This window comes from Lycium ferocissimum, chromosome 7 (genome assembly GCF_029784015.1).
Source record: "Lycium ferocissimum isolate CSIRO_LF1 chromosome 7, AGI_CSIRO_Lferr_CH_V1, whole genome shotgun sequence".
NCBI classification, from domain to species: Eukaryota; Viridiplantae; Streptophyta; class Magnoliopsida; order Solanales; family Solanaceae; genus Lycium; species Lycium ferocissimum.
In genome coordinates this window covers 30,250,485-30,264,580 of record NC_081348.1, presented here as the reverse complement: position 1 = coordinate 30,264,580, position 14,096 = coordinate 30,250,485, and the positions used below count along the sequence as shown (strand labels likewise).

The window sequence follows — 14,096 nt, the reverse complement described above, 5'->3', positions numbered from 1 at the left end:
ATCAATTTAATTAAACTTTAAAATTTAATTTAATTAGATTAACTCAATATTTTAACATAAAAATTTATATATTTATTATTAATGCGGCGGATTTGGTGGGATTAGGCGGCAGTATCGACGCGCGCGGTTATATAAAGTGCAACTTTTACTCGGCCCCGTCTAAGCTCGGATGTCATCGAGCACGTTCCAATCTTCCTTGCCTCGGTCCTCATTTCATCGGTTTACGTTACGTCCGGTTTTCACCGTACACAATTTTAACATTAAAATTTATATATTTATGAAAAGTACTATAAAGTGCAACTTTTCTCATATCAATAAAAAAATATATATCTTAAAATATAGATCAAACTTCATGCAGTTTAAATCTCAAAAAGCGAAAAATGCTACATAAATTGGGACTGAGTGAGTAGTTTTCAAGTACGCAGAATTTGGACAGAGTTCTCGTTGAAAATATAGGGCAACAATCACAACTTCCTGCAATAAAAATACCTGAAAAATAATAGTTAAACAAATGTTTGCCTCCCTAATCATAATAATACCACAAACTAGAGTAAATTAAAAAAAATCCAAACAGTAAAAGAAAGAATAATTTATCATGACCTGCCGATGAACGCTGAATGGTTTCCTCTTTAACAACATGCCAATTATAAAATGAAAAGCATCTTTAACTAGAACCTCGACACCTCGGATTCGGCAAGAAAACTAGCTCAGTTTTTCATTTAAAATAACACACATACTGATGGCATATATTTTCCAGACACGAACTCTTACATATGTCTTCACAAAGAAAAGAGATTGAGCATTTCAAGCCTAAATACATTCCATCTCAAACTAAAAATAAATGGAAGCAGCCTTTCCTCCAGTAAGCACCTTCATAATTTGGCACTACAAACAAAATTAGATAAGTACAATATATCTAGTAGGCCTTTAAAGTGCCACTTGTCCTCTGGCTCCTTTGTCTCCAAATGAAGATGATTAGCCGCGTCCACGGCCTCCACCTGTAAAATAAATCCGATCCAGAATTATCTGATTAGCAAATGGCTATAAATAATGAGTTCTCAAATATACTTGATGACTGTTCGAACTTAGAACTTCCTCTGTGGAGACTGATTTTTTTTTTTGAAACAGGTAACATCACTATGGAGACAGATTTCAAGCATTGAACATGGCAGCAAGTCTCTTCAATCTAGTAGAATTTATTGCTAGATATAGAAATGCATGAATAAGATATCTTGGAAATGCAATGCCTCGGATTGAGACTTGGGGATATCATAAACTTTTAGCAGAATAAGAACAAAATTATGTTCAACTAGCATTGAACACTTCATACCCTTTCCACCAGACTTGGCACCAGGTCCTCCTTTGCCCCGGCCTTTGGCACCTGCATCTTCCATTCCACGCCCAATGCCTTTTGCCTGTCTTCCAGCACCACCTTCATCCCTACCACCTCTTCCTCTTCCTCGCCCACCTACACCTGGTGGTTTTCGATCTGCAAAAGGAATTAAAAATATACTAGTTAAGCTGAATGTTCAGAACCTAATTCTAGGCAAGCAGGGAAATATTTGTACAATGAACAACCCCCCCCCCCCCCCCCCCCATTGATCCAATAACTAAAATAGAAGTGGTTATAACACTTTCTGAATATTACTAGTCCAAAGTAGTACCTTGACGGCTTTTTGTTTCTTCTTGGACTTTATCAATCACCTGGAAAGCAATAGTATAGTTAGCCAAACAGCACTAAGAGGGATTATCAACTTGGGCACTCCACAATTTATAAACATCAACTCCCTTCCTAGTTCCTAGCTAGTAGTGAAGGCCCGCACAAGCGACAAAAATAAAAGCATCTAACAGAGGAAACAAACAAACACTGGGAAAAGATGGTTACTGACACTCCTAAGAGATCAATAAAAGGATACGCAAGTAAACTCCAAAACTCAACGGCCATTCCTAAATCAATTATGAATATGTGTGTGGAAGGCGAACAGACAGAGAGAAGCTAGCATTATGACAACAATTTACGATAGCAGAAACTGCAACCCCTAAAAGCACACTGGGAAAGGTGTATAACAAGTTCATCTCTATTTACTTGCTTTGGTTTCGATTAAATGATTAACCTGACAAATAGCTCCATGAGTACGGTCACACCGAGATTAGCTAGTATCTTGACTCCATCTACAAACAAACTCAGGGAACTGGACCTAGAAAAGGCTAAAGTTGTTATCAAACATCATTGTCCTTCCATTTCTCTTCCTAGCTCGTACCAGAGCCAGCTCCATTGGACGATCAAAAAAATATGTTCATCTCAACAGAAATAAAAAAATGCATCTGTGTGTGTGCTATCCGTACGTATTTATACTGTGTATGTGAGTTATGTATATACAAAGAGATGGGTGGCAGAGGTTTCGGTGCTTAAGGAAGAAAAAAGAACAAGAAAATGCTAATGTTCTTGGTTAAACATCTTATTTGGAAAATGAACACAGTTCCACATCTAAAATGCTAAAGTTCCATCCACAGCAATAGTTTCATTTCAAGAAATCTATTTTATCAATAGTAGAAAGGCAACAAGATTATGCGCACATTCATATTTAGCCTTAGAGACATCAGAGTAGTGTTATAAGTTTCAACCTTCAGTTCCCACCCTGTATCATTGCTTAGATTTCATTAAAGTTGGCAAATCATTAATTTAAATTCTCAGTTAGTGAACTGGGGAAGACTGGAAGACATGTTTTACTGCAGATACCTCCTTGAATTTTTCTACCCGTTTTCTATGGCTTTCCTGCTCTGTTTACTAGTAAGCAGACAAAATGTCAGATAAGTTTAGCCCCATAAGTGCAGACACCACAAGATTGGCTTCCTGCTCTGTTTACTAGTAAGCAGTCAAAATGTCAAGGTAAGTTTAGCCCCATAAGTCCAGACACCACAAGATTGGCTGGTACTCCCTCCTGTTCAAAATAACTGAGGTTTTAGACTTAGACACATGGATTAAGGAATTCACTGATTCCTAAAAATTAAGAGGTGTATTGACTAAAATACCCTTAATTAAGAGGGGCTTTGAAACTATAACAAGAATTAAGTAGGCGTTTGGCCATAAGAATTATTCACTTTATTCCGGAATTTTTTTTCACTTTTCAGCGTTTGGCCATAAGAATTCCGAATACAACTTGAAGTTGTATTCCGGAATACCAAAAACTCAAAAAACTTGTTTTTCAAAAAAATTCACTTTTTTCACTTTTTTACAACTACAATTTCAAAAACTATGGCCAAACACAACTCCAACTCCATAATTCCAAAAAAAGTGACATTTTTTTTTGGTATCTATGGACAAACGGGGCCTAAATTTGTTCATTGAATTAAAAATGTGTCAAGGATAAATTTGGAAAAAGAATAAAATACCTTCTTGATAAACTAAAACCTCAATTATTTTGGACCAACTTTTAGAGGCTAAATCCTCAATTATTTTGGACCGGAGGGAGTATCATAACTTCAACTTACAATAGCACACATGGGCCTGCCCCTAAAACCCCCATTGAATGAGTAACCAGACAAGTATATCCGCGAATCTGGTCAAACCAAGATTAGCTAATATCTTGATTCCACCTACTTAAATCAAACCAAGCCCCTAAAATTCACCATGAGACAGGTGTAAATGGACTGTCTTGCGTGTTCTGTCTAATACATTATTAAGTAAATAAAAATGTGCTCTCTCTAACAACTTAAGCTTTTAATTGAGATGGTCAAATAATTCAACATGTTTTTTATTTTATAAGGTCACATTTCAACCTCGTTTCCTAGCAGGCAAAGGTCCTGAGTTCGAGTCTCACCCCACCAATTATCAGAGAAGAATTTCTACGTGTTTGGCCTATGAAAAAGAATCAGGCCTGCACCTTAGGAGGCGTGTAAAGAATTTTTTTTTAAGAAAATAAGAGTGTACTCTCTCTCTCTAACAACTTAAGACTTCACATACTCATTCTCACATATTTCAACACAAACATCTTAATTTACAGCCAAAGATATAGGAAACTATGAGTTATTGATGAACAAGGCACGTCGAGTGATAGCACAAAAGCAAGTAGTTGAGTCACACGAACTTTACATTTGCCCACACAAAGCAACCATTTAATGATATGAATAATCACAAAATAGGCACACATCTTGTCCCCTCAATACAAGGTCCAAGAGTGCCATTTACACTATGTTATTAGTAAAAAACAAATAATACTTACATTAACACATTATCAATCATAGTAATTAAGAAAATAAACTGACCTCGTCAGGAACTCTAAGATACTTGATGGTATTGCCACGAATATAACATTCAGGCATTCTCCAAAATCTATCTCCATCCTGCATTAGTATTTTTGAAAATAAGGTGACCTTGCACCAATCCATCTGAAAACCTAGCGATAACATTTAAAAAACAATGAATTACCTTTGACGTACAGATAACTTCACGAAGATGGATATTCATCCAAGTATCACAATTCACCAAATGACCATTATAAGTCTCTCCATTTTTTAGCTCCACCAACTGTATTAGAAAAAAAAAAAAAAAAAAAAAAAAAAAAGTCTCCAGTCAACGGATACAAGCAACTTCAATGATAATAATCCCATACACCATTTTGAATCTTGACGACTTCATATGGGATCCAGGGACTTGAGGCTTATTTTGGAGATATTATATGAATATGCAGAAACTAATAAACTATAGCAACAAAGGACACGTTGCCTTTAAAAACGGTGACAAAATATGAGATCATTATTGTTATTCTCTCTGTAATTTCCCAAGCAGCTACAACAGGAGAATTACACATCTAAATTAGTATAGCTATTTATTCATTAGTTCAGGTTCATTCAAAGCACGCAAAACCCGAAAAAACCTAATTGAGCTAAGTACATTACCACACAGAAAAGATTTAAGATCAGACTAAACAATAAACTAAGAGAAAAAAAAAAGAGAGAGAGAGAGACACTACCCCTCGTCCACATTGGTGGGGGTGGGTGAGGGGGTGGGGGGTTCAAAAGCCTACCATGGGATGACCCTGTGCAGTCTTGAGCAAAGAAAGGGGAAGCTGAAACAGAAGAAACATAAAAAAATTAGAGTTTCATATAAAACTCAAAACCCTAACCCTAAACCTCAGAAAGCGATTATCATATTAAACATACCATCTTTAGATGCAGGAAATTCTGAATTCAAGATTGCCTGCAAAAGTCAAAACACACAGATTACCAATCCAGCAAACTGATACCTTTTGTTGCCGAGTAATTGTACACAAAGAAAAGAAGAAAAAAAAAACACTATCTTAAAATTCTCCCTTTTTTACAATCAAAACCTTGACATGAGTTAATACGCAAAAATATGTGCTAAGACAAACAATGAATAAATTCTAGAGATTTGAAAAAAATATTCAAAGGCTTACCTACTAGCTGATCTTCGTATTTTTTTATTCACGGGGTTGCTTCAAAGTGGGTAGATTACACTTAAACTGTGTATTAAGTAGAGTCCAGCTTGTCGTAAATATTTTTCCATTATACCGCCGTTAGGGCTATGTTTTGATGTATGAATTGGGTGGGCTCCATGCTCCATGGGCTGTAAATTGAACCGTACTGCTTTCAGCATATTTTAAGTTCAAAATCCCCAACTTTCTGACTTTCTATTTCAATCATAAGGGGCTATTTTAGTCTTTATATACACTTTACCTTTCCACCATATCTCTGTTTCTTTCATCATTTTTTCTTTTCGAGTTTCCTTCTTTTTTCTATTGGCCTTAAAATACTTCAAAGTTATTACATATTTTAAATTTTTTAAAAGTTTAGATTATATGTCCTCTTCTTCGAGTGCATCATTCTATATTAATTCTTACTAATGGTTGTGCATGTGCTTTATGAGTATTTCTGAATATAATTACCATTATAAAATTTCAATTTTTAACCATGAATCATGTCATCGTGCTTGTGTCATGGCATGTGGATTCATGTCAAATACTGTAATCTTGCGCTACAAATTTATTTACAAGATTGTGTTGTGTTGAAAACTTATATTTATTTTTTTTATTGTAGTAAGGTTGTATTGTTAGAATGATTCATCGTATAAGTTCTAATTAAAATATAAAAACTCCACTAGCAAATATTGAAAAAAAACTACAGTAATTTATTTAAATGAAGAAAATGTAAGAAGATTATTTTACTTTTATAATAAATTATTAGAGAAAAGAGAAGAAAAAGGTGAAACTGATAACAGGTAATGATTGATTTTCATATGTTACCTATTTTCTCCAATCAATTGCAAGTCATAATGCTAAGATAATAATGGAAGTGGAAGAATTTAAGATAATAAAACTTTAAAAGCTTTTGTATTAGAGTTTACAAGCGAAAGCATTGTTAATAATTTATCACTATTGATTATTATTGTATCATTTATATCCGAGACACCTTCTCATATTCTTTCACTTTCCAATAGTCCGACAACTCTTTTCTTCATAAATAGGCTTGACGCTTAGTTGATTTTCGAAGTTATAAAAATACAAGAAGAAGAGGAGGTGGATAGACATAACAGAAAGAAAGAGTATATTACAAGAGGAAGACAAGTGCCAATTTAATATAGCATTGCTAACAGGACGGTTAATCGATGGTGAAAGCAAAACTTCTCACATTTCTACGACTCTTTGTTCTCATGACCTCAAAAGTAATTGACTACATTCAATATAAAGGGGAAAAAAAGGATTTATTCCCAATTCAGCTACCTATCCAAGAGCATTTGACTTCAAAATACTTTTATCCTATAAGTAAGTTAAAATCTATAGTTTTGTTGGACATTTGAAATGCAATAACATGAATTTTGAAGCAGAGAAAGCATACAAGATCCGTTATCGTCCAGCGGTTAGGATATCTGGCTTTCGCCCAGGAGACCCGGGTTCGATTCCCGGTAACGGAACTTTTTAATTATCACTTCCTCTGGCTCAATTTAGTGGCATAGTTCAAATTTTACCTGGAGGGAATATTACTTTCAATATTTTCCTTTTCAATGTTTCAGCTGGCAACCATCATGAATAAAGGAAAATATTCTTACGCATTTTCGAATCATTAGTCAACAGTTGTTACTGTCGGTCATAGTTCATCCAATGTTTAATCTGGCAATTACCCATAGTCCATAGATAATGCTATAATTAATTTCCGCGTTTCTCCGTTCATATACAAGCAGGTATATTTTAACCGGTCACGGATTCATACGGACAGGGAAGTTCCATAATTAGGTTAGTCTTACCAAGGATGCACAAATCTGTACGATCCAACAAAATTTTAAAAGGGACAGATTAAACGAAATCACAACAAAGTTCGAACAATCTGATGGTTGTACACTTGTACTCGCCTCGACCTTTCAGACACTTGAAAAAAGTATATTAACAAGAATCATTCTTTACCAGCTTCGTTCACACATTCCAAGGTTAAAAACCATGAAGAAAGACTTCAAATTCAGTACTTTACAACTCTTCATAGCATACACAAATCTTTCAGGCCAACTGGCAAATGAACAACTAAAGAACAGTTCCCACATTAACAACCATGGTAAGAAAGCATAAAATGGAAGTCCCTCTCAAAGAAATACAACAGGGAGAAGACAACAAAGAGCCGGTGATGGCAATCTTCAAGTAAACTTGCTTGTCCTATCAAGAATGGTGTATACATGTTCAGCTTGTATAAAAGGGCATCAAACGTTTCTATTTTCCAATTCCAAGTTCCTTTTCGATGTCTCTTGTAAGGCTAAATTGAGCAGTGTTGTGCCATGGGAACAATGTACGGGTAACGGGAAGCTTCCTCCGCAAGTCCTGCAAAAGATAAGATTTATTTATTTGCATCCTTTCCATGGTGCAATGTGGTGAGAGATGTTTCTCCCAGCTAAGACATAGTGAGAAAACATGACTGCTGTGAGATTGTAATGACAAACTCTCATGTATCTTTCACATAAAATATAAAATATTTTGATTTAAAGGCTTTGAACTTGAAGGAGTACCTTGAAAGTGGTATCAGGCAATTTCAAGTAAGATGTCTGCCATTAAAAGGGCCATCAGTAACTTGGAATAAAATACCGGTAACAGACACTTAATAGAAAAGGGGTGGAAGGATGGGGTGGGGAGGGAATGGGGAAGTCTTAGATGACGTGATAGAAAGGGGTGGAGAGAGTGATGAAGGAAGTAGGAACAATGAGACAACCTGAAGAGAAGCCAGATACTCGGTCTCATGGTGACGAATAATGTTGACCAAGGAAATTGCAGAATCATCTGGGGACTGAGAAAGACACCACAAAATCAGTAAATTCAAACTTAAATCATTGTAAAATGTAAATGATCACAAGATAGAGTTAATCGGAATTTTATTTCTTCGTGCTAATAAGATTATTCATTCAAGAAACTTTTCCTTTAGCTTGTCCTTCAAGTTTTACACTAGTTAAACAAATAGGACTTTCCAGAAACAGTTGTCTCACTTTCTAATCTTTCTGGCTGTCTGATCATGCTACTTCTTTTCTTTCCTATTCGATTCCCAATCAGATCATACAAGCAAAAAAGTTTTGATTTTAGCTTAACCTTTTTCAATAAGGATTGTAGCTTAACCTTATCCAACACTAAGACAAGCAGAATATAGCATTTCCAGGAACTATTATGTCTTACCCCTTATTTTCTTAACATGCTACTTCTATTTCTGCCACCATATGAGTTCCAATCAGATTGCTTAAGATGCAAAGTGTTGATATTAGTATGACCTTCAATCTCTACATCAGGTACACAAAGTAGGATGCGCAGAAGCAATTATATCATTTTTCATTCTCTTGCTTGTCTAGCCATGCTAGTGGCTTTTTACTCTCATTGGAAGTATACATTAGGAGACAAATCATGGTAAATGAAAGAAAAATTATGGAAAAAAGCCATCATAGCCGAAGTCTGTTTGTAATACTAAAGTTGGATAGTAATGCTTATAATTTTGTGCTCCAGACATGGTAATCTGAAAACAATACAAGCCAAGCCAAGAAATCACACATCAGCGGATCTAATTGAGTTAGAGATGGTTGATTTCGATGTTATTATGGACATGGATTGGCTAGCATCTTGTTATGCTACGGTCGATTGTCGAGTGAAGATTGTAAGATTCCATATCCTGGACGAGTCAGTCGTAGAGTGGAAAGGTAATGCTGTGACGCCTAAGGGTAGGTTTACTTCTTACCTTAAGGCGAGGAAGATGATTTCCAAAGGGTGTATATATCACCTAGTGCAAGTTAGAGATGCGAATGCAGAATTGCCGACTCTTCAGTCTGTTCTGGTAGTTAACAAATATCCAGAGGTGTTTCCTGAAGAACTTCCCGGGCTAACATATTCGTTATTAAAAACTATTACCAACAACCATGCTCTCACATTGTAGAAGAATAGCTAAACTCAAGACCGCCCTTACAATATTTTGAGAAAACTTATCATGATTTATTGCCAAAAGAAGTAATCTCTCATTGCATTCTGCAAGTACCCTCACAAGGCATCAATCTACAGTCTCTACGGGCTGTTCTGCAGCATTATCACTTAACACTGGTTCAGAAACAAACAAAAGAAATGACACAACCTACAGCAGAGAACGGCTGCTATACCTTGTGAGTTATGACCAGGAAAAGGACACGACAATATAGAAAAGAGAAGTTTGTGGACAAACTATAGTCACTTACCTGAATTAACGTTGTATCCTTACATTCATGTTTTGCATCTAGCTGCACATTTCCCTCTTCAAAGTAGTGGGCGCCAACCTGAGTACAGAGCAGGTAAAGGATATGTAAGTTTGAATACTTAAGCTTTTGATACAACAACAAAGCGACAACTACCCTCACCCCTAAACTAGATGGTCGGCTCAATCCAACCATAATAATTTTGGAAGAGTCTACATTCATGTGTAAAAATCAGTGAAGAAACCAGAAAATTGTGAAAAGGCAAAAACAAAGATCAGGAAACCAAAAGGCAAAAATTATATGCTCGTATTGTTGATGAAACCATACCTGCATTTTCCCTCTCACTTCTACGGATTGAATTTCATCCTTAAATTCAATATTCCATATTGATCGCCAGCTTCCATTGCTACAGAAGATGCAGATAATATTAGGTTCTTTAGACAAGCTATAAGAAGATGTCTGTTGACCCAATTGACAAGTTAGACGTGCTATAACAAGATATCACTTGATGCAAGTGACAAGTGTGAAGCCGACAGGAAAAATAGGCAATAGACATCCCACATTCTTTGTTTATATATAGCAACCTATTACTTCAGTATCTGTCTACAAGTTCTGTACCAGGATAAATATAATTATTTAGGAATATAAGATCGGAGTGTTGCACAAATAAGTCAAGGAATGTATGAAGGGAGTGTTGCACAAATAAGTCAGAGTTTGAGTTTTAATAATCTTAACACACCAGAAATTCTGAGGACTATGCCTAGCAGCTGAAATCACCACAACAAGTTCAAAGTCGAATCCTGGCTCTTCCACATCCTTTCCCATGGTACAGTAAACTGAACAGACACCTTTTGGATATGCTTCACTCACATACTTCATAATTTCTGCATCCATGGCAGACCTACACACCAAATACCATGATTAGGAAATTTGGCAAGCAATGGTAATAACAAAGCCATTACTCAGAAACAAAGCCCCTACAACAACAACAACATACCCAGTGCAATCCCACAAGTGGGGTCTGGGGCGGGTAGGATGTACCAAGACCTTACCCCCTAATGGAGAGGAATAACTAACCATGTTAGAAAGGGAACTGCTCACATAAAACAAAAACATGATTATTATAATCCGCATGTTAAGCATTAGGAATTATTGGAGAATTCATTGCGCTCTCAGAATATAATCTTTTTATACTCTTAAAGCCTCCCAATAATACCAAATGTAGGTGCAGTGCCATCATTTTAGTATCTGACATTGATGTCATTACCCATTACTTTGGAGACACCTGTTCCTCACAGATAAAGTTGAACGAAAAGGTAAACCAGTGTATTATGAATTAGTTTCTTAATGGAATAAACACACGCATGAATCATGATGCAGGATAGCTTATTAACACTTGAGGTGCAGATAACTAAGAATATCTCCAAAGGAAAGGCATATAATGCAATATAGAGGGTCAGAGAAGAAATGATACTGATTGAGAAGAGCAGCATTTAGGAGAGATTAGCCTAAATATTTATTTTCAGACTGATTTCTGTAAGCACTGACCAAAACATGCAGCTTTTCTTTCAATTAAGCAGGAAAAGAAAATTTCCACAAGAAATGCAACTACGTATCTGGGTGCCATCTAAGAACTGAGGTTGAATTTGCAAGTCTTGTTGAGCATGGTTGGAAAAAAAAGCTCAATTAGGCGAAGTAATTGCAAATTGTCATAACATAGAGAAACTTTTTTTTTTTTTTTTTTTTTTGATCAGTTCATAACAAAGAGAAACTTCAACATCTGAATGGAAAAAACGGAATGTAGAGAGTAACTAAAAAGGAAGCAAAACCGCAGATGTTAAAACTGAGAAATATATTTGATGCTAACAGAAGCTTACCTATACTCTTCCACGAAAGCAGATGGAAGTTCTTCATCTCTTGCTGGCCTAACGTCTTTACAAACCTAGAATACATACATACTGTGAGCTTACAAGAAGGTAGCACAAAGTATTACACGACAACAATAACTAGGAAAAAAAGAGAGAAGGCAATAAATTTGAATTTCACAACCCTTGAATTATGAGTAAACCCATGCACTTGTTATATTAAACATAGACTTATTTTACTATTCCAATCTATTTGCATCTACTCCATCACATTAACAAGAATAGAAAAGAAATGCATGCTATATGAAGCTCATAGCTGTAGAGTAATGAGGATTAATATAAAACCATGGACCAGTTATATTAGAAGAGACTTATTTCACTTCTCCAAAATTGGTATCCACTCCATCACATTAACAAGAATAGAAAGGAAATGCATGTTATGTGAAGTTTATAGCTATTGAGTAATGAGGATAATCACGGACTTGCTATATCCAAGCACATTTTTCAAGTTCACAATATCTTCATTCTTCATATCCACTTCCATCATAGACCAATTTAACAGTTAACACAATTCACTCTGGTGTTTTATTCTTTGTCCCCAATGCCTGAATGTGATTAATAAATCAAGTTCCAATCAGCCGGAAGAAGTCTAGGAGTACCAAACTATAGATAAACAACATGGGCATAAGACCACATTATGTGGATATTTTTAATTGCAAAGCATAAGGAGTATACCAAGCATTATATGAAGCATCTCTTTCTTCTTTTCTCTCTTCGTCCTGTTCTTGTTACTTTTCCTTTTCCTTTCTTTTAGAATAAGCACATTTTTGGATATCGTCCTACCATCTCCTCACAAATTCTAACTTCTGCCAGATTGTTTATGTCTGTCCATATTAAATGTTTTTTTGAATTACCTTCTAAACAAAATACTCATCCTTACGAACCTAGCATTCATTCCTTCCTCTTCTATGGAATCACTCCCCACCAAGAGAAAAAAGAAGAAGGAAAAAAGATAAACTTTTCTTTGTCACTTAAGCTGATCATTTATTAAGTTCTATCTGCTCAACTGATAGGAATACAGAGATGGACTTTGGACAATTATAAAAAAGATAACATAGCTACTTACTTGCTTGACATGGTCAACTATGGCAACCTGGGCAGTTCGGGGATCAAGATACTCATCCTTATCAACCTCACAAAATGCCGTAATCAGTACCTACAAATTAGTGAGCAGCAACTTTACACGACAAGATAATGAAAATAGCTTCCAAGTGGTCATTACTACATAAATCATAAGCATTTTAATTTTTACATTCTTTTTAGAAGATGGGAACAAAATCTTAGACATCATAAAGAACAGTTCTTCGGAAAGTTTTCTTTTTTCTTTTGATGAAGTAATCATTTATTGAAGTGGTGGAAAATTCCCTATATACAAGAGTTATACAAATGTAAAGAACTTATACATACACATGGTGCTCAACAAACAACATCCAACTCTTTCGTAGTAGCTCCGGCCTCCAAGTACTATGAAATATTTCCCTATCCTAAAAGCCTTATTTAGAGCCTTACAAATGTAATCTTACTTCTTTAATGGAGAATAAGACAAATGATTTTCTCATGCAAAACTTATTTTATTTGAAGTTTCTCGTGCATTACTTTGATCCTTCGTGTTCCTCCAGTCTTTGAGCTCTAAAAAAGGGACGAATCTTCAATTAAGGAAACTTACCAGAACAATAAGTATTGCTTACGAATTACTTCATTTTTTAACCTTCAACACCTTAGCAATACTTTAAGATACAAATCTCAACAACCGAAAACTAACAAATCTAACATTATCAACTCCAATAACACAATTAGCCTAAATTACATTTTGAAGGATCTAACTAACACAGTGAAAAAATAAAGACTTACATCGCCACTTCTGTTAGGCAATTCGAGACAAATCAAGTGAGATTTGTTATACGAAGGAAATGATTCCTCAGCTGCTTTCTTATATACATTCTCGTCCTTCAAAATAGCTCTAACATCTGCAAAATCCAAACCGAATGTGGTTACAATATCAATAAACCGCCGATCGCAAATGAACACCAATGTGGTTACAATTTCAAGCACGAAAAAGCATTTAAAATTAAATTAAAAAGCGAAGAAAATAAAGGAAGAGAAGGAAAAGACGAAGAAGACCTTTGGCGACATACTGAATTTCGCCGGCAGGGGCATTTAGAAGGAACCATTTGGCAATTTCTATTTTCTGGTCATCGGTTAGTTGAGTTTCTGATTCCACTAAATCTTCGTCTTCTTCTAACATTTTTATTTTTTTGGAATCTTATTGTTAACAAATATTCTTCTTCTCCATTGAATTCAATTCAAATTCGAGAAGATACCATCAACTACCCCACCAGAGTTGTTCTCCTGTCTATTTTGTTAAAATCCAGTGGAGTTTCCAGTTTTTTTTAGTTTTCCATTTTTGTCCCTGCTGCGACCCTGGGGAAATATGTAAACTGAGGTGACTGTGGGTCTCACTTGAGTTTGATTAT

General features: G+C 35.4%; 2 protein-coding genes, 1 long non-coding RNA gene and 1 other non-coding gene across 5 annotated transcripts; 2 read left to right on the top strand and 2 right to left on the bottom strand.

The window, feature by feature from the left end:
• Positions 1–689: 689 nt before the first annotated feature.
• On the bottom strand, positions 690–5,452 carry LOC132064286 (probable U6 snRNA-associated Sm-like protein LSm4). The gene is made up of 8 exons (XM_059457221.1): positions 5,423–5,452; positions 5,164–5,202; positions 5,028–5,069; positions 4,430–4,528; positions 4,267–4,344; positions 1,665–1,704; positions 1,331–1,489; positions 690–998 (listed from the first exon to the last, which is right to left on the bottom strand). Exons 2-8 carry the CDS (start codon positions 5,164–5,166, stop codon positions 976–978), a joined length of 444 nt encoding a protein of 147 aa, XP_059313204.1. The 5' UTR covers positions 5,167–5,202; positions 5,423–5,452; the 3' UTR covers positions 690–975.
• LOC132064287 (uncharacterized) lies at positions 2,088–2,471 on the top strand. Its single transcript, XR_009416524.1, has 2 exons — positions 2,088–2,216; positions 2,310–2,471. It is a non-coding gene; the product is annotated as an uncharacterized LOC132064287 (long non-coding RNA).
• Positions 5,453–6,859: 1,407 nt separating the features above from the next.
• TRNAE-UUC (transfer RNA glutamic acid (anticodon UUC)) lies at positions 6,860–6,931 on the top strand. The gene has a single exon. It is a non-coding gene; the product is annotated as a tRNA-Glu (tRNA).
• A 464-nt stretch (positions 6,932–7,395) lies between these two features.
• LOC132064285 (F-actin-capping protein subunit alpha) lies at positions 7,396–14,044 on the bottom strand. Of its 2 annotated transcripts, none has more exons than XM_059457219.1 (10): positions 13,735–14,044; positions 13,474–13,589; positions 12,689–12,778; positions 11,575–11,639; positions 10,437–10,598; positions 10,025–10,103; positions 9,701–9,778; positions 8,209–8,283; positions 8,009–8,044; positions 7,396–7,823 (listed from the first exon to the last, which is right to left on the bottom strand). In XM_059457219.1, exons 1-10 carry the CDS (start codon positions 13,865–13,867, stop codon positions 7,716–7,718), a joined length of 942 nt encoding a protein of 313 aa, XP_059313202.1. In that variant the 5' UTR covers positions 13,868–14,044; the 3' UTR covers positions 7,396–7,715. The 2 variants fall into 2 exon arrangements, with proteins under 2 accessions (XP_059313202.1, XP_059313203.1); XM_059457220.1 differs by having other exon boundaries at positions 13,744–14,037.
• Between the last annotated feature and the right edge of the window lie 52 nt (positions 14,045–14,096).